Raw genomic sequence first — 20180 nt, 5'->3', positions numbered from 1 at the left:
TCTAATATTGATAATAATAAAAATATAATATAATATAATAAAATGATATAATATAATGATAATAATAATTATATTATAATGATAATAATAATAATCCCTGATTTCTGCTCTGAGATCTGCGTCTTTAATTTCTCTCTCACATGTTGATCATCAAACTAAAGCTGCTTTAAGAAAATCCCCTCGTTACTCGTTTCATTTTCTCTTCTTCTGCAGTTGTTTTGTCAAAACGTCCCTGAAACAGGAAGTTGAGCTCAAATCAGCTCCCAGGCTGAACTAACCTGCATCTGTGAGAGTCTGAGTCTGAGTCAGAGTGTGAGTGTGAGTCCAAGTGTGAGTCTGAGTCTGAGTCCCGAGTGTGAGTCTGAGTCTGTCCTGAGTCTGAGTCCAAGTGTGAGTCAGAGTATGAGTCCCGAGTCTGAGTCCGAGTGTGAGTGTGAGTCAGAGTATGAGTCCCGAGTCTGAGTCCGTCACAATAATAGAATAAAGTGTTAAAGATGGAGGCTCAGTGGCGTTTAAAGAGCGTGTGAATGTCTGTGACGTGCTCTCACTGACTCCGCCCCGCCCCCCCTCCCCTCCCCTCTCCCCTCCACTCTCCCCTCCACCCCCCCACCCCCCCACCCCCCCCAGGACTGTCTGCTCGTGTCATGATGTTGTATTTCTTTTGCATGGTCGTGCCTCAGCCTCCCCCTGCTCTGGCCTGCAGCCTGCTTCTTGGAGTCTCTTCCCCCCCTGTGGGTGTTGGTATACAGACACACCTCCACCTGCTGCTGCTACACCTCCACACCTCTACACCTCCACCTGCTACTGCTACACCTCCACACCTCCACCTGCTGCTGCTACACCTCTACACCTCCACACCTCCACCTGCTACTGCTACACCTCCACACCACTACACCTCCACACCTCCCCCTGCCTACTGCTACACCCCCACACATCCACACCTCCACCTGCTGCTGCTACACCCCCACACCTCCACCTGCTGCTGCTACACCTCCACCTGCCTGCTGCTGCACCCCCACACCTATACACCCTTCACACCTCCACCTGCCTACTGCTACACCCCCACACATCCACACCTCCACCTGCTGCTGCTACACCCCCACACCTCCACATCCTGTCCAACACCACCATTTAAAGTTCTGCTCCTTCAGGTTCCAGAAATCCCAGAATCTCCAGCGTCGCTGTAATAAAAAAAAAGAAAAAAGAAGTGTTTTTCACCCTCGATGCTTTTTAACCATTAACATCAGACCCCCTGCGGTTTTCCTCCGTCCAGCGAGAGTCAAAGCAGCCAGGCTGAAGGTGGAGCGGAACTTTAACTTTAAACAGTAACTTTAACTTTGAACAGGAACTTTAACTTTGAACAGCAACTTTAACTTTGAACAGTAACTTTAACTTTGAACAGGAACTTTAACTTTGAACAGGAACTTTAACTTTGAACAGTAACTTTAACTTTGAACAGGAACTTTAACTTTGAACAGGAACTTTAACTTTGAACAGTAACTTTAACTTTGAACAGGAACTTTAACTTTGAACAGGAACTTTAACTTTGAACAGGAACTTTAACTTTGAACAGTAACTTTAACTTTGAACAGGAACTTTAACTTTGAACAGGAACTTTAACTTTGAACAGGAACTTTAACTTTGAACAGGAACTTTAACTTTGAACAGGAACTTTAACTTTGAACAGTAACTTTAACTTTGAACAGTAACTTTAACTTTGAACAGGAACTTTAACTTTGAACAGGAACTTTAACTTTGAACAGTAACTTTAACTTTGAACAGGAACTTTAACTTTGAACAGTAACTTTAACTTTGAACAGTAACTTTAACTTTGAACAGGAACTTTAACTTTAAACAGTAACTTTAACTTTGAACAGTAACTTTAACTTTGAACAGTAACTTTAACTTTGAACAGGAACTTTAACTTTGAACAGGACTTTAACTTTGAACAGTAACTTTACTTTGAACAGGAACTTTAACTTTGAACAGTAACTTTAACTTTGAACAGTAACTTTAACTTTGAACAGGAAACTTTAACTTTAAACAGTAACTTAAACTTTGAACAGTAACTTTAACTTTGAACAGTAACTTTAACTTTGAACAGGAACTTTACCTTTGAATGAGTCTTCTGATCGAGTGACAAACACATTAGTACCTGTTTAATTATAATCAATTACAACTTTATTAATTAGCCCCAGACGCTTGTAACGTTTCTCATTAATAAATAGCAAAAACATAATTTTCACAAATTCTTCATTGTAGTTTAGGTATTTTATAATTAAATAATGACATTTAGGAGCAGTAATGACATTATGTCATGATTTGTTTCTTGATATTGGTTGATAATTAATCTCAACAGAGAAACCTGCATCCTTTGTTCGCTTTGAATGATCAAAGTCAATTAAAGGAATTCAACATTAAGTGTCCATTAATAAGCAGATCAAAGGGAACATGGTGGGTCTGATGATGTAGATGAAAGGAAGGTTCTCGGGTAACGTTGGCAGAGAGTGTCAAAAATAAAACACGACGGGAACTCAAAAAATAAAACACGACGGGAACTCATTTAAATTCACTGGAACTCTAAAGGATCACGACTTTAAAGATTGATCACGTAAAAACATTTAAATGCTTCATGAAAACTTTCATTCAATGTTTTTTTTTTATTGTTGTTGTTTCATCATAAAGCAGTTTATTTCCTCAAAGCTTTGACACACTGGGGGTTCGTCCACCGTTGATTTTCACGACTCTCGACTCACTTTATTGGAATAAAGTCAATTTTCCAGAGATTTGTCCCACGAAAACGAATCGACTCGTCGGAGGCCAGAGATTCGTCCCACGAACGAATCGACTCGGAGTCGATTCGTTCGTGGGACGAATCTCTGGCCTCCGACGAGACGATTCGTTCGTGGGACGATGTTGAATTCTACTTTTCCCGGCGACAATCAGTAAAACCTTTGACTTCGGCAGCAGGAAGTCGTCTTCCTGGTTTCCCCTCGGTGTGGAAAGCTTTGAGTCGTGTTTCTCTGTTGTTTAACTCCAAGTGCTTCTCTCCCTCTGCTGCCTCTCTCATGCCTCCATCCATCCGTCCGTCCATCCATCCGTCCGTCCGTCCATCCATCCGTCCGTCCATCCGTCCACATGTTCCCGGGCTGCATGCAGACTTGGAGATGGAGAGTGTAATGCAGGACAGTGCATGGGTGGCCGACCCGCTAAACCACTACAACCTGAGCTCAGGTAGAACGCAACCAATGAAAAACCCTCTTCCACTCCCCCCCTTTCCTCCCCCCCTCCCTCCCCCTCTCCTCCCTCCCCCTCTCCTCCCTCCCCCACCGAGTGATTCGTTTCATTCCTGCCTGCTTCTCCACTGCTTCAGACTTCTTTTTTTTATTATAACTCGTCTGTGACCTTGAACCTAGTGGATCCTCTTCCTCCTCCTCCTCTTCCTCCCCCTCCTCTTCCTCCTCCTCCTCCTCCTCCTCTTCCTCTTCCTCTTCCTCTTCCTCTTCCTCTTCCTCTTCCTCTTCCTCCTCCTCCTCCTCCTCCTCTTCCTCCTCTTCCTCTTCCTCTTCCTCCTCCTCCTCCTCCTCCTCTTCCTCCTCTTCCTCCTCCTCCTCTTCCTCTTCCTCTTCCTCTTCCTCTTCCTCTTCCTCTTCCTCTTCCTCTTCCTCCTCTTCCTCCTCCTCTTCCTCCTCTTCCTCCTCTTCCTCCTCCTCTTCCTCCTCTTCCTCTTCCTCTTCCTCCCCCTCCTCCTCCTCCTCTTCTTCCTCCTCTCCTCCTCTTCCTCCACCTCCCCCTCCTCCTCCTCCTCCTCCTCTTCTTCCTCCTCTTCCTCTTCCTCCTCCTCCTCCTCCTCCTCCTCTTCCTCCTCCTCCTCTTCCTCTTCCTCTTCCTCTTCCTCTTCCTCCTCTTCCTCCTCCTCTTCCTCCTCTTCCTCCTCCTCTTCCTCCTCCTCCTCTTCCTCTTCCTCCCCCTCCTCCTCCTCCTCTTCTTCCTCCTCTCCTCCTCTTCCTCCACCTCCCCCTCCTCCTCCTCCTCCTCTTCTTCCTCCTCCTCTTCCTCTTCCTCCTCCTCCGCCCTCCGAGGGCAGAATAACTCCTCCTCCGTCTTCTTCTTCTCTCTCTTATATTAAACCCGGGGGTGTAACAGTCAGACCTGCTGGCGGTTGAATGTCTGACCCCCCCCCCCCCCCCCCCCCCCCCGTCACATAAACCCCAGTGATAAAAATACCTCCACTTTCTCCTCTATTTGCTCTTTTCTTCCTGCAGATCTGTCCTCAGCTTGTTTTTGTCGTTCGCTTCAACAAAACAAACCAAAAAACAAAGGATAAGAGCTGCTGAGTTTGTGTGTGTGTGTGTGTGGGGGGGGGGGGCTGGGACCCCCCCGGGGCCCTCCGTCCTCCTCTGTCCGGGCCCTTCGGGGAGCATGACGATGCGTTCAGGGTGACCAGGATAAAGCAGCGCCGTGTCTGTTTGGGTCGCAGCTTGAAAGGCGGCGGCGCTCGGCCTCCACCAGGCCGTGATTTATTTAATCCTGTTACAATGAGGGGGGGTGGGGGGGTGGCGGGGAGGGAGGGGGGGGGGGTTAAACCCTGTCCATTGAGCGTTAAGCTTTGTCCTGCAACAGTAAGAATCTGTGTCGGCCTCGCCATGGCGACAGAAACACACAATTCCTGCCGGAGCCACACTGGCAGTGGAAACTCTGTCTTCTCTCCAGTGGAAATTAAAAAAATAAAAAAAGAAGAAGAAGAAGAAGCTGTAAACCTCAGATAACTGATGAGTCGGACCCGGCGGCACCTCTGGCCCAGATGTGTGCTGGAGCGGCGACCTGGGCAGCTGTGAACACATCAGCCCAGGCAGCTGTGTGTGTGTGTGTGTGTGTGTGTGTGTGTGTGTGTGTGTGTGTGTGTGTGTGTGTGTGTGTGTGTGTGTGTGTGTGTGTGTGTGTGTGTGTGTGTGTGTGTGTGTGTGTGTGTGTGTGTGTGTGTGTGTGTGTGTGTGTGCTTGGCGACCACATGCAGGAGTCTTGTGACTCTGGACCCACAACAAATTAGTCTGACTTTGTTTTGACTCGACACGTCTGCTCACAGCGACTCAGCGCTAATGAATCACAGATAACGGTCTGGGGGGGCCTTGGGGGGGGGGGGGGGGGGGGGGCGCGCTTAGTGTCAACACCGGGCCGCCGTTCAGCTGAATCAGTCTGAAGGTCGTCGGCGACAGATTTGAGCTCGGAGAAGAGAAGAAAAACACGAACAGGAAGTCATTTGTGGAAGGACTTCCTCTCAGGTGCTTCGAAATAGCAAAACAAAATCTGGAGAATTCTCATTTTTATCAATTGTCTGTTGGCTTATGGACTAAAAGCTTCATGAAACTGACCTGTATTTTGTTGTTTTTCCCTAAAGACGAGTAAACTGATCTTTGTAATGTATTTTGTTGAGTCGCATGTTTTTATTTGTAACTGGATCTTGAGTTTAGGCAGAAACGATGAATTCATATGTGAAACATTCATCCTAAAGTCAATGTAGAGACATGTTGGATTGATTTTATTAAGTGGTGAAGCTTGGACTATTCATAGATTATTGTCATGTGAATGCATGAAGTGGGAATTCCCAGTTCCCAGTTGAATAAGCCCAGTAAAATGCGCTCCTCGTGGCTACTTCAGGTGCACTCAGACTTTCTATTCCTCATTTCGGATGTAGGAATTTAAGAGACTGGATTGTTTAATATGTTGAGTTTTTGGTTTGTGTCGAGTTTATGTCGGTGGTATGAAGCGTTGTTGAACCAACGCGGAAGCTGCGGGCTTTTTACGGGAAGTTCCTCGAGGCGCAGAACGACGCTGCGGTGAGGCTCCGCTGCGATCACCCGTTTGTCCGAGTTCTCCTGAACGCACCGCGGCGCTCCGGAGCTTAGCGGCGCGCTGACGCGGAGCTTCGCGGCTGTCAGAGCTCCCGGAGCGGACCAGCAGCTGTCAGAGCTCCCGCTACACGGACCCCACTCCTCTGTCCGCCCCTCCCGGGACTGTCCCCGTGTCTCCCGGTAGAGTTCCGCTCCTGACGCTTCAGCCGGCGGAAGGAAAAGACGAGTTGCACTTTGGACTCTTTTGTTTTCTTGCATGAAGTCGTTGTCTTCACGGAGTCCTGGACCGGAGGTAGGAAACTCTGACTGGCGCTCCCGAAGTCTGCGTCTTACTGTGAGGACCGGAGGAAGAAGCTGTAATGATCCTGCAGTTTAAATAGTTTTAATTCTTCTTTTTATTCTTTTTTTTTCTTTGACATCCTCTCGCGTGTTTAATCAATTATTGATCATCACAATCTGGGTGTTTGTCTAAATTCACTTTTCCAGATCAAATCTCTTCAGCAAGTTGTGAAAAGTGAAGTTAGCGGTGTGTCCTGTTGTGATCCGGGTGACGGGACATCGAGACATAAAGGCTCAGCCCAGGCCGACATGTGAGTCTCGGGCTGCGCTGGGAAGTTCAGGGCCTCCGGGCGACTCGGCTCTTTTGGCTTAAATCAACAGCTCGGTTTTTTTTTGGCTCGAGTCACTAAAACAACTCGGCTCTTTTAGCTCAAGTCACTAAAACCACTCGGCTCTTTTGCCTCAAATCACTAAAACAGCTCGGATTTTTTGGCTCAAATCACTAAAACAGCTCGGATTTTTTGGCTCGGGTCACTAAAACGACTCGGCTCTTTTGCCTCAAATCGCTAAAACAGCTTGGATTTTTTTTGGCTCAAGTCACTAAAACGACTCAGCTCTTTTGGCTCAAATCACTAAAACAGCTCGGATTTTTTGGCTCGAGTCACTAAAACGACTCGGCTCTTTTGCCTCAAATCGCTAAAACAGCTTGGATTTTTTTTGGCTCAAGTCACTAAAACGACTCAGCTCTTTTGGCTCAAATCACTAAAACAGCTCGGATATTTTGGCTCGAGTCACTAAAACGACTCGGCTCTTTTGCCTCAAATCACTAAAACAGCTTGGATTTTTTTTTGGGCTCGAGTCGCTAAAACAACTCGGCTCTTTTGGCTCAAATCACTAAAACAGCTCGGATTTTTTGGCTCGAGTCACTAAAACGACTCGGCTCTTTTGCCTCAAATCACTAAAACAGCTTGGATTTTTTTTTGGCTCGAGTCACTAAAACAACTCGGTTCTTTTGGCTCAAATCACTAAAATGACTCGACTCTTTTGCCTCGAGTCACTAAAACGACTCGGCTCTTTTGGCTCGAGTCACTAAAATGAATCGGCTATTTTGGCTCTAAACACATTTAATTTTTTTACCCAATAAATGTTCAAATTATCGGTGGAATCGACTCCCAGTCTCCACAATATGACGTTACAATTTGTGAATTATGAAATATTCTGAAACTGAACTTTTCCATGAAATAATATGAGACATAAAAAGCTGCATGTAAAAGTGTTTGCACTATGTCTGTACAGATATAACACATATATTTTAGTTACATGTCCTTGCTATCGGGGCTGTATAGTTATTCACAGTTAATTTGCTTTATGTTAACCTGTTAACACAAAACATCCATAGAATTACAATTAAATTAAAGAAACTGTGAACTCGCTGTGAAAACAGGATTAAGGCCCAGATGTGCAGTACATAAAAACTATAAATATGTCAAAGGTACAAGTGTATAAACACATAGAAGTAGCTACTTCAGACTGAGTGTCAGTGAGTCTGGAGCTCCAGACCTTCACTTTGTTTCCCAAATAAAAACAAAAAGATAAGAGTCGGATTCCTGCGGTTCTTCTCCGTGAGTCACGAGCATAAAAAGCTCAGAATGATTGACAGAAAACGTCGTAAAGAGAATAATAATTCTGGACGTTGCTACTGTGTTCAGCTCCAGACGCACAACTGACTAATAAAGTAATCCCACTACTTTTTGTACTCGGAGTTTCCTCCAGCTCCGCCTTGATTCTCCTCCATTAGAATGTCGGATCCTAGGAGCTACATTCAGAATCTGCTGTGTCTGTGTGAGCTGGACTGGCTCTGCCCACACACAAACGTCTATCTATGGGGAAGAGAGGAGGAAGCACTTCCTCTCGTGGCGCCATGTGCCAGAGCAGAGCTGGCTGATTGTGGGAGGAGTCAAAAGGGGGAGGAGCCTTCTCGTGGTGCCTGATTGTGGGAGGAGTCAAAGGGGGAGGAGCCTTATCGTGGTGCCTGATTGTGGGAGGAGTCAAAGGGGGAGGGGCCTTATCGTGGTGCCTGATTGTGGGAGGAGTCAAAGGGGGAGGAGCCTTATCGTGGTGCCTGATTGTGGGAGGAGTCAAAGGGGGGGGCCTGCTCTTGGTGCCTGATTGTGGGAGGAGTCAAAAGGGGGAGGAGTCTTCTCGTGGTGCCTGATTGTGGGAGGAGTCAAAAGGGGAGGGGCCTTCTCGTGGTGCCTGATTGTGGGAGGAGTCAAAGGGGGTGGGGAGCCTACCTTGATTGTGATTGGCTGAACCCCCGATGACACTATATAGGGTTTGATTTCTGATTGGCTGCTTGGAGCAACACACTTTTTAAAAGAGAGAGAGAGAGAGAGAGACACTTCCTTCACTTCTGGGGCGTCGGTCCAGGTGTGGAGGTTAGCTTTGATGCTAATGCTACGTGTAGCGCCGTTTCAACGTGAATATCTGAAGGGAAGACGGTCGTTTCTTCTCATTGTACGACGTCGTTTCAAAGACGGCGGTATGGAGGGTCTGGGTCTTGGTGGAGGAACGTGGATCCAGTGTGCAGCAGCTCCGGTGTTCGATTCCCTCCGTTCCCTCACACGTTTGCTCAAAGTGCAGCGGGCGCTCGGCGTCGGGATTCTTTCAGGCCTTGTGTGTCTGTGAGGGCGAGCGGAGGAGGAGGAGGTGCTGGAGGAGGAGGAGGAGGAGGAGGAGGAGGAGCTGGATTCCTCAGCAGTTGCCCGGGAGGCGACATTTAGCAGGAAACGGAGGGTTTGCATGAGAAAGAAGCACAAAGGGAAACGTTAAGAGAGTCTGGAGTTTCACTCCGGTACCCGGGGAGGGGTCTGTGTGAAACCCGAGTCCTGCTGGTCTGAGATGTGCTCTCCTCTTCCTCCTCCTCCCCCTCCTCCTCCTCCTCCTCTCCTCCTCCTCTCAGTGTCGAAGAAGCACGGGAAGCTGATCACCTTCTTGCGCTCCTTCATGAAGTCCCGGCCCACCAAGCAGAAGCTGAAGCAGAGGGGGATCCTCCGGGAGAGGGTGTTCGGCTGCGACCTGGGCGAGCACCTGCTCAACTCCGGACATGACGGTGAGTCGCGGTAGGGGGGCGGAGCTCCTTCAGGAGACTCCGCCCCTCCAGGTTCCACACGTCTCGATAAAAGTCCAGAAGAACTTGAATGAAAGCAACTTTTCGAGTCCACTTTTGGGCGACGCGCCTCAATTTGTGCTTCACTGTTCAAAACAGGCTGCTTTCTTTTTCAATTCAACTTTATTGACACTTTGCCGAACACAACAAAGTAAATGGAAAGTGCTATTCTTAAGTCAAAAACTTGATTACTTTTGTTGACTCAGCTTCGCCCAACTATTTTTCTATTTGAGGTATTTCTCATCGATTTGGTGCCTTTTTAGCGGAGGAGTTCACGAATACGTTAGTTCTCATCTCTTTGCATGAGAACATTCACATTATGAAACCGACCTTTACTTTAAGGTATTATGTCTATTTAGGTCAAAGTGAAATAAAACGAGCAGTCACAGATTTCCGCCAAATGTTCATGTAGTTTTGACGTAATCCTTAAAAGCCTATAAAAAGGAAACCCGGATCCAGAGTCCGGATCCGGATCACCTCCACATATTTAATGGAATCTTTCACAGTGTGAAAATTCAGACCAGTACTTTTGACCTAATCTTGTTACCAGATAAATATACACCAATAATATATATATATATATTAATTAAAAAAAAATTTACACCCTTAGCAGAAGTATTAAAGCCTGAAAGAGAACTGATCCTCCAACCGACACAAATCTGAACAATGTGTGATTTGTAATTCCGTTCCTCATTTTGTATTTTAACTTCTCATTAGCGATGGTTTTCCAGAGTTTCATGCGGCCCGTAGGAGGGGGGGGGGTGGAGGGAGGGAGGGGGGGACGGTTTTAACTCGTCACAGGTTAAGAAAAGGTTCAAATCTGAAATAAACCAATGACATCAGGGTTTTATTCCAACTGTTCTTCAGCTTTTCTGGCAAAAGTCACAGTTGTGGCTCCCAAAAAAATAGACTGAGGAATTTAACAGTTAACGGTCCTCCTTCCCCCTCGAGCCCCCCCCCCCCCCCACCTCCTCCGCCCCCCCACCATTAAAGTGTAAAACACTGAGGAGTGCGGCGGCGGCGGCGCTCTGGTAGCAATTAAGATGCTTGAGCTGCGGTGGAGTCGATGTTTACATCTGTCTGCTGCAGCCGCATTGATTTTTCCTGGGCTGCAGCTGTGACACCCCCCCATACCCCCCCGCATGATGACGCCACTCTGCTCTCCAACAATGATCAATAACTTCACCTTTGTGTGTGTGTGTGTGTGTGTGTGTGTGTGTGTGTGTGTGTGTGTGTGTGTGTGTGTGTGTGTGTGTGTGTGTGTGTGTGTGTGTGTGTGTGTGTGTGTGTGTGTGTGTGTGTGTGGTGTGTGTGTGTGTGTGTGTCGAGGTCGGACCCGTTCACTTGTAACACTTTAAGTTAAAGATGATAAAACCTTTGTTTTAAAAAAAAAAAAAAATGCAGTTTGAAGGAGTGAATTTGACTTTTAATGTTGGAATTTCTCCAAAGAGTTTTCATGCTTTCATACATGAATGAGGGCAGTGGAGAGGCTCCTGCACCCCCCCACACCCCCCCCTCTACACCCCCCCCCCCCCCACCTCAGCCTGGTTTTCTCTTCAGCTATGTGTGGAATCTGTCTGAACAGCTGCAGTGGCGAGGATTCCCACTCGCTGTCATCCTCCCTGCACACACACACACACACACACACACACACACACACACACACACACACACACACACACACACACACACACACACACACACACACACACACACACTCACAGGCTCTTCTCCCCTCAGTTCCTCAGGTCCTCAAGAGCTGCACCGAGTTCATCGAGAAGCACGGCGTGGTGGACGGCATCTACCGCCTGTCCGGGGTCGCCTCCAACATCCAGAAGCTGCGGTGAGGAAGCTCCACCCCCAGATTATAGAGCATCTTCCTCCTCTAACGCCACATTATAGAGCATCTTCCTCCTCTAACGCCAGATTATAGAGCATCTTCCTCCTCTAACGCCAGATTATAGAGCATCTTCCTCCTCTAACGCCAGATTATAGAGCATTTTCCTGCTCTAACGTCAGATTATAGAGCATCTTCCTTCTCTAACGTCAGATTATAGAGCATCTTCCTCCTCTAACGTCAGATTATAGAGCATCTTCCTCCTCTAACGTCAGATTATTGAGCATCTTCCTCCCCTAATGTCAGATTATAGAGCATCCCCCTCCTCTAACGTCAGATTATAGAGCATCTTCCTCCTCTAACGTCAGATTATAGAGCATCTTCCTCCCCTAATGTCAGATTATAGAGCATCTCCCTCCTCTAACGTCCGATTATAGAGCATCTTCCTCCTCTAACGTCAGATTATAGAGCATCTTCCTCCTCTAATGTCAGATTATAGAGCATATTCCTCCTCTAACGTCAGATTATAGAGCATCTTCCTCCTCTAACGTCAGATTATAGAGCATCTTCCTCCTCTAACGTCAGATTATAGCGCATCTTCCTCCTCTAACGCCAGATTATAGAGCATCTTCCTCCTCTAATGCCAGATTATTGAGCATCTTCCTCTAACGTCAGATTATAGAGCATCTTCCTCCTCTAACATCAGAATATAGAGCATCTTCCTCCTCTAACATCTGATTATAGAGCATCTTCCTCCTCTAATATCAGATTATGTAGCAGCTTTCTGTTGTCACACAGTGACACCTAGTGGACACAGATGTTTGTTATTTCATGTATAAATCACTGTAATCTGTGTTTTATTGGTTTGTACAGTTTTTCACCTCTGATCTTTTCCTCGATGTACAAATAGTCTGAGACTTGATTGACGCTGCAGATTATCGATTTATAATCTCTTGATGTTTCTAACAAAGCCAAGTGCATCAAGTTACCAGAGTGAGGCTGCTGGTTCAACCCCAGATTATCAGACACACATTCACTGTCATTGACCTGGTTTGAACACACTGACTTCTCTTCTCCTCCACCTCCTCCTCCTCCTCCAGACACGAGTTTGACTCTGAGCAGATCCCCGACTTGACCAAAGATGTTTACATCCAGGACATCCACTGCGTCGGCTCGCTGTGCAAGTTGTACTTCAGAGAGCTGCCCAACCCGCTGCTCACCTACCAGCTCTACGAGAAGTTCTCCGTAAGCAGCAGCACCTCCGTCCTCTATCAGACACACCACAAGTTCCTCCTCTATCAGAGACACCACAAGTTCCTCCTCTATCGGGGACACCACAAGTTCCTCCTCTATCAGAGACACCACAAGTTCCTCCTCTATCAGAGACACCACAAATTCCTCCTCTATCGGGGACACCACAAGTTCCTCCTCTATCAGGGACACCACAAGTTCCTCCTCTATCAGGGACACCACAAGTTCCTCCTCTATCAGAGACACCACAAGTTCCTCCTCTATCAGGGACACCACAAGTTCCTCCTCTATCAGAGACACCACAAATTCCTCCTCTATCGGGGACACCACAAGTTCCTCCTCTATCAGGGACACCACAAGTTCCTCCTCTATCAGGGACACCACAAGTTCCTCCTCTATCAGGGACACCACAAGTTCCTCCTCTATCAGAGACACCACAAGTTCCTCCTCTATCAGAGACACCACAAGTTCCTCCTCTATCAGGGACACCACAAGTTCCTCCTCTATCAGAGACACCACAAATTCCTCCTCTATCGGGGACACCACAAGTTCCTCCTCTATCGGGGACACCACAAGTTCCTCCTCTATCGGGGACACCACAAGTTCCTCCTCTATCAGGGACACCACAAGTTCCTCCTCTATCAGAGACACCACAAGTTCCTCCTCTATCAGAGACACCACAAGTTCCTCCTCTATCAGGGACACCACAAGTTCCTCCTCTATCAGGGACACCACAAGTTCCTCCTCTATCAGAGACACCACAAGTTCCTCCTCTATCAGGGACACCACAAGTTCTGTCCTCTATCAGAGACACCACAAGTTCCTCCTCTATCAGAGACACCACAAGTTCCTCCTCTATCAGAGACACCACAAGTTCTGTCCTCTATCAGGGACACCACAAGTTCCTTTGTCTCACAGGAACAGTACAAGTTCCTCCTCTATCAGGGACAGTACAAGTTCCGTCCTCTCACAGAGACGACAGGAGACTCCCGGTGGGCGGAGCTCCCGGTGGGCGGAGCTCCTGGCGGCAGACGTGTTTCCAGTCGCCCTGAATCAGAGTGTCAGTCGCCTGATTGGTCCGTCAGAGTTTCTTCACAGTTCTGAGTCACGACGCCACGAAAATACTGTCAGTGCAGCGACACCCTGTCATTAGCAGAGACTGAAGCTCTGCTGAGGCCTCTGAGGAAGGATGGAGTCAATGTTTGCTGGTTGCCCATGGCAGCCGGGGGTTGGGGGTGGGGGGGCTGTGACCGCAGGAGGAGTCTGGTGTTGACACTGTCTCCTCTCTGAAGGACGCCGTCTCGGCAGCGACGGACGAAGAGCGGCTCATCAAGATCCACGACGTCATCCAGCAGCTTCCTCCGCGCATTACAGGTCAGTGTGGGGGAGGGGGGGGACATACTGCCCCCCCCGGTGGCCGGGGGCTCTGGAGCTGCATGGTGGCCAGTGGAACATGTGAAGAAAGGAGTCTTTGCTCTGCAGGACTCTGGAGTTCCTGATGAGGCACCTGTCCCGCCTGGCGGCCTTCAGCTACGTCACCAAACATGCACAGCAAGAACCTGGCCATCGTCTGGGCCCCCAACCTGCTGAGGTAGGGGGTGTGTGTGTGTGTGTGTGTGTGTGTGTGTGTGGTGTGTGTGTGTGTGTGTGTGTGTGTGTGTGTGTGTGTGTGTGTGTGTGTGTGTGTGTGTGTGTGTGTGTGTGTGTGTGTGTGTGTGTGTGTGTGTGTGTGTGTGTGTGTGTGTGTGTGTGTGTGCTTCAGTTTCAGACGTTTTGTGATTCAGTTCTTTCGCCTGAAGACTTGTGAGGGTTTTTTTTTCTTTCGACAACATCAAAGAGAAATCTAAAACTGAAAGCTTTGTCAGAAACATGAAAGATCAATGAAACATTGATTTATCAGTGTTTTTTTTTCTCCACTTGAACTAAAAACTTGCAGGTATTTCCAGACTGGGATCATTTTAAGCTCTAACTTCTCGTCTGACCTTTGACCTGCAGTCGTTTCCTGACTTTCGCCTCGATTAGGAATAAAAGGAAGAGTCTAGTAATATTTGCACTAATAAGTGATGAAGGTCGTGGTTCTCTGGTGTCGGAGGGACGAGACGGACGTTAAAATAACACTTTTCAAAATCTCTCCCGCTCTCTCTCTTGCCCTCTCCCTCTCTCTCTCTTGCCCTCTCTCTCGCCCTCTCCCTCTCTCTCTCTGTCTTCCTCTCCCTCGCTCTCTTCTCACTCTCTCTCTCACTCCCCCTCTCTCCCTCTCTCTCTTTCTTTCTCTCTCCCCCTCTCTCTCTCCCTCTCTCTCTGTCTTCCTCTCCCTCTCTCTCTCTCACTCTCTCTCCCCCTCTCGCTCTCTCTCTCTCACTCCCCCTCTCTCCCGCTCTCTCTTTCCTTCTCACTCTCTCTCCCCCTCTCTGTCTTCCTCTCCCTCTCTCTCCCCCCTCTCTCTCTCCCTCTCTCTCTCTGTCTTCCTCTCCCTCTCTCTCCTCTCTCTTTCTCTCCATCTCTCTCCCTTTCTCTCTCGCTCTCTCTCCCCCTCTCTGTCTTCCTCTACCTCTCTCTCCCTCTCGCTCTCTCTCTCTCTCTCACTCCCCTCTCTCCTCCCCTCTCTCTCCGCATCGCCCCTCTCTTTCTCTCTCTCTCTTTCTTCCTCTCTCTCTCTCTCTCCCTCTCCCCCGCTCCCTCTCCCCCCACCCCCCCCTCTCTCTCTCCCCCCTCTCCCCCCTCTCCCCCCTCCCCCTCCCCCCCCCCCCCAGGTCGAAGCAGATAGAGTCGGCCTGCTTCAGCGGCACTGCAGCCTTCATGGAGGTTCGTATCCAGTCGGTGGTGGTTGAGTTCATCTTGAACCACGTGGACGTTCTGTTCAGCGCCAAGCTCAGCTCGCTGATCCGGAGGGCGCCGGTAAGGGGGGGGGCACACACACACACACACACACACACACACACACTCCCACCCCTCACCGCCGCCCCCCCCCCTCTGCGTCCCCCAGGTCACAACCTCGCTGTCCCGGCCCAAGTCCCTGCTGGTGTCGTCCCCGTCCACCAAGCTGCTGAGCCTGGAGGAGGCCCAGGCCCGGACGCAGGCGCAGATCAACTCCCCCGTCACCGAGGACAGCAAGTACATCGAGGTGGGCGAGGGCCGGCCGCCCTGCAGGGCAAGTTCCACACCGTCATCGAGTTCCCCACCGAGAGGTGCGTCCCCCGTCCTCCGTCCCCCCTCAAGTCCTCCCTCGCCGTCTGGGCTTAGAAATCAGCAGGGACATGTCGCCCCCTGCTGGACGTCCTGTGCTCCTGCAGGCAGTGATGATCCAGTTCTGTGGGAGCAAAACTGTGTTCTCTCTTTCCCTCCCTCTCTCTCTCTCTCTCTCTCTCTCTCTCTCTTCCCTCTCTCCCCCCCTCTCTCTCTACCTCTCTCTCGCTCTTTCTATCCCTCTCTCTCTTCCTCCCTCTCTCTATCATTCTCTCTCCCCCCTCTCTTTCTTTCTCGCTCTCCCCCTCTCTCTCTCTACCTCTCTCTCGCTCTCTCTATCCCTCTCTCTCTTCCTCCCCCTCTCTCTATCACTCTCTCTCTCTTCTCCCTCTCTCTCTCCCCCTCTCGCTCTCTCTCCCTCTCTCTCTCCCCCTCTCTTTCTTTCTCTCCCCTCTCTCCCCCTCTCTCTCTCTCTCTCTCTCCCTCCCTCCCTCCCTCTCTCTCTTTCTTTCTCTCTCTCTCCCCCCTCTCTTTCTTTCTCGCTCTCCCCCCTCTCTCTCGCTCTCTCTTATCCTCTCTCACTTCTCCCCCTCTCTCTATCACTCTCTCTCTCTTCCGCCTCTCTCTCTATCACTCTCTCTCTCTTCCTCCCTCTCGTTCTCTCCCCCTCTCTCTCTCTTTCTTTCTCTCCCTCTCTCTGACCCCCTTGCTCTCTCACTCTCTCTCCCCCTCTCACTCTTTCTCTCTCTCTCTCTCCCCCCTCTCTCTCTCTATCTCTATCTCTATCTTTTCTCTTTCTGAGCTGAAAAAGAAGAAGACATATATAAAATTGTCCGTTTTCCTTTTTTATATGTGCATATATGTACATATATGTGTACACATATACATGTGCATATATGTTCTTCTTGCATAACTGTTTTTTAGTTAGTTCTCAGTTATTGCCTTTAATGTATGACAGTTGCCAAAGTGATATATATATATATATATTTTCTATATGTGGACATAAAGAAGCAGTACAGGAGACCTATATGGCCTGTATATTCACATATATGCACCTAAATTTTGCCTATATGTGGCATATATACGCATGTATGCAGCATATATATTGTCATATATGTGCATATAAACTGCTTATATGTTTCATATATGCGCATATATCCTCATATAGGTTCTTCCCACGTGGGAATCTCCACACGCTAAGCTAAGTAACGCGCTAACGCCCCGTGTCGCTGTGGTTGCCCGACAGAAGCGTCCTCCCATCAAGTCCAGGAAGTCTCCGGTGGGCAGCTGGCGCTCCTTCTTCAACCTGGGCAAGTCGTCCTCCATGTCCAAGCGGAAGCTGCACAGGAACCCCAGCGAGCCCAACGAGCTGAAGGCCATGGCGCTAGCAGGTGAGAGCCGCGGCGCTGACCGCCATGTTGACCATGTGACCATGTGACCACCCGCTGTCGTTTTTTTTGCAGGAGGGCGAGGAGACACGGCGACGCTGCGGTCGGCCAAGAGCGAGGAGTCGCTGAGCTCGCTGCACCACGTCGAAGGTGAGGCCTTCGTCTCCCGCCGTCCAGCGTGTTGAACTACGGGGTTCTATTTGTGCCAGAATTCTGAGCGAGTGATGGGAAAATTTGAGCGCCAAAAAAATGTATTGTGCAGCACACTGATAGTATTTTGAGGAAATATTTAAATTGCGCAAAGAAAAACTTGACATTGTGCTCAAAAGTCATTTCTGCGCTCAGATTCTCTCTCTCTCGCTCAAATCTCTCTCTCTCTCTCTCTCTCTCTCAAATCTCTCTCTCTCTCTCTCGCTCGCTCAAATCTCTCTCTCTCTCTCTCAAATCTCTCCACCTCCGCTCAAGTCCTGCTTGTGCGCTCGCTCAAAATGTGCAAAGCCCAAATGTGACAGACACAAGTTGTCCACCAATCACAGAAATTCGGGGCGTCGAACTCTGATTGGTTACTTCTGATTCTGGAAGTTCCTCATAACCAACGAAGAAGAAGAAGAAGAAGAAGAAGAAGAAGAAGAAGAAGAAGAAGAAGAAAGAAGAAGAAGAAGAAGAAGAAGAAGAAGAAGAGGGAAAAACAAACTGCGAGGGAAAACATGTTGTAATCCAGGATCATTATCTTTAGTTTTCCTTATTTCTTCTTCTTCTTCTTCTTCTTCTTCTTCTTCTTCTTCTTCTTCTTCTTCTTCTTCTTCTTCTTCTTCTTCTTCTTCTTCTTCTTCTTCTTCTTCTTCTTCTTCTTCTTCTAGGAACTTCCAGAATCCGAAGTCTGTCACATTTGGGCTTTGCACATTTTGAGCGAGCGCACAGCAGAACTTGAGCGGAGGTGGAGAGATTTGAGCGAGCGAGAGAGAGAGAGAGAGGTTGAGCGCAGAAATTATTTTTGAGCGCAATGTCAAGTTTTTCTTTGCACAATTTCAATATTTCCTCAAAATGCTATCAGTGTGCTGCACAATAAAAAAAATTTGCGCACAAATTTCCCCATCGCTCGCTCAGAATTTTGCCACAAATAGAACCCCGTATTGAAGCGCCGTTGTTTTGTTTCTTGTGTCGTTCCTCCCCCAGGGGAGTCGAAGGTGTTCCGCCCCCGCCGCCCGCGCTCCAGCAGCGACGCCCTGTCGGCCTCCTTCAACGGCGAGCTGCTGGACAGCCGGCCCCCGCCGCCGCCGCCGCCGCACTGCGCCTCCTACGACAACCTGGGCGCCGGCGAGGACAGCGACGGCGACGACGGGCCCATCTGCGTGCCCGCCCTCATCTCGCCGCCGCGCTCCGCCGGCGAGGACGTGGACCTCAGCCCGCCGGACATCGGCATGGCCTCCCTGGACTTTGACCCCATGTCGTTCCAGTGCAGCCTCCCCGACGCCTCCTACGCCTTCCCGCCGGACGAGCCCGGCGCCGCCGCCGCGCTGAAGAGGAGCCCCGGCGGCGGGAAAGCTAACGGCTCTGAGCTGATCTCCGCCTCCTTCCTGGGCGGCCTGGCCTCGCCCTCGCCGCTGCTGGCCTCGCCGCTGCCGCCCTCCTCGCCGCTCCCGCCCTCGGACTTCAGCCCGGCTGCCGCGGCGAAGCCGGAGGGCAGGAAGCTGATGACCTCCTCCTACTCCTACACCGACAAGCCCACGCAGGCCGTGTCGCCCATCAAATGCGGGAAGTCCAGCAGCTTGACGCCGTTCACCGCCGCCGAGCTCTTCTGCACCGAGACGCCCGACAAGGACGCCGCCACGCACGCCGCCGCCTCGCCGCCGCGGATGTCACTGAGGCCCGGGGACTCGCCCCCTCCCCCTCTGATGGGCGGCGTGCTGCTGAGGGCGAGCGAGCCGTCGCTGAGCGAAGCGTTTCAGGTGGAGCTGCACTACAAGCTGGCGGCGTTCGACGCCGCGGACGGACGAGAGCCGGAGGACGAGGACGGCGTGCGGCGGCCACTAGCCGCCACCGCCAGCCAAGAGCCTCAAGGTGAGAGAGAGAGAGAGAGAGAGAGGGAGAGGGAGAGGGAGGGAGGGAGGGAGAGAGAGAGAACAATGAGTTTGAATGCGACCCGTTGGAATTTGTTCCTCCTCGTTGTTCCGTAACTTTGGATATTTGATCCGTTACTCTGAAGGTACACAAGCAGTGAATGTGTTGGCGCTCCATGTTTAACCGCCGCCCCCCCCGCCCCTCCCCCGAAGCGCCGTGAAACTCCCCACCCGCCGCCGCTCACACTCTCCGCCATCTTGTTTATTCCTTCTGCTTCTTATAGAGCGCTTGTGTTTCTGTGTCCCCCCGCTAGGAGCCGTAGTCCTGGACTCGTCAGAGGACCCCCCCCCTCGTTCCCTCAGCTCCTCCTCCGCCCCTCCCCCCCCTCCGCCTCCCAAGAATGCTGCCCGCATGTTGGCCCTGGCCCTGGCCGAGTCGGCCCAGCAGGTGTCCATCCAGGCCCAGGCCCGCTCGTCCGAGCCCTCCACGCCGGCGTCCCCCCCGCCGGAGGCCGCCGAGGTCCTGGACCCGTCACCGCCGCCGGGTCCGGTGTTTCAGACCGCCTGCGAGGAGGGGGCGGCGAGGGGGTGGGGGCGGGGGCGGGGCTCTCCACCACCAGCACTCAGCTACACTCCAAATATCACCCCGGTGTCGTCTGTCCAGTCCACTTCTTGCCCCGTGGCAGCGGCGGTAGCGCCGCCCCCCGAGGCGACCGGCGGGACCGCAAAGCCCCCGCCGGACGGCGTGAAGTCTCCCCCGGGTCCGGCTGAAACGCCGCGGCGTGCGGAGGCCACGCCCCCGGACACGCCTATCTACAAGTGTGCCCCGCTGCCCCCCGCCGCCAGCCTCAAGTCTCCGACCCGGCGGAGTCCGGAGAGGCCGCCGCCGCCCACCGCCGCCACGCCGGCCGCCACGCCCGGCCGCAGCGCCCCACCACTACTTGTGCCTGAGGTAACTCCTTAGTTACTCCTTAGTTACTCCTCAGTTACTCATGTAACAGTCACGGCTGACCGGGTCTCCGTTTGTTTACCATGAAGAGATGGAACGTGTGTGAGAGTATTGGTTCTCGCTATCGGTAGTAAGGAGCTCAGTGTCGGTCGTCCAGAGGAGAAACCGACGGCCGCCAGCTAGCTTATTTAGCTTTTACAGTCCAGCCT

The 20180-nt window shown here is 50.5% G+C and overlaps 1 protein-coding gene across 1 annotated transcript in view; it reads left to right on the top strand.

Moving 5' to 3' along the window:
* Positions 1 to 20180, top strand: part of LOC308139640 (rho GTPase-activating protein 32-like) — a 30281-nt gene that overhangs the window by 7950 nt on the left and 2151 nt on the right. Inside the window, 14 exon segments of the mRNA XM_080509106.1 lie at positions 9094 to 9243; positions 11041 to 11143; positions 12238 to 12382; positions 13681 to 13750; positions 13753 to 13762; positions 13871 to 13928; positions 13930 to 13979; positions 15142 to 15286; positions 15375 to 15516; positions 15519 to 15577; positions 16821 to 16965; positions 17038 to 17112; positions 18139 to 19023; positions 19337 to 19974. Coding sequence (XP_080365232.1) covers positions 9094 to 9243; positions 11041 to 11143; positions 12238 to 12382; positions 13681 to 13750; positions 13753 to 13762; positions 13871 to 13928; positions 13930 to 13979; positions 15142 to 15286; positions 15375 to 15516; positions 15519 to 15577; positions 16821 to 16965; positions 17038 to 17112; positions 18139 to 19023; positions 19337 to 19974 — 2675 coding nt within the window.

The sequence above is a fragment of the Blennius ocellaris genome (genome assembly GCF_963422515.1).
Source record: "Blennius ocellaris genome assembly, chromosome: 14".
NCBI classification, from domain to species: domain Eukaryota; kingdom Metazoa; phylum Chordata; class Actinopteri; order Blenniiformes; family Blenniidae; genus Blennius; species Blennius ocellaris.
This window is presented reverse-complemented; position numbering and strand designations above follow the sequence as displayed.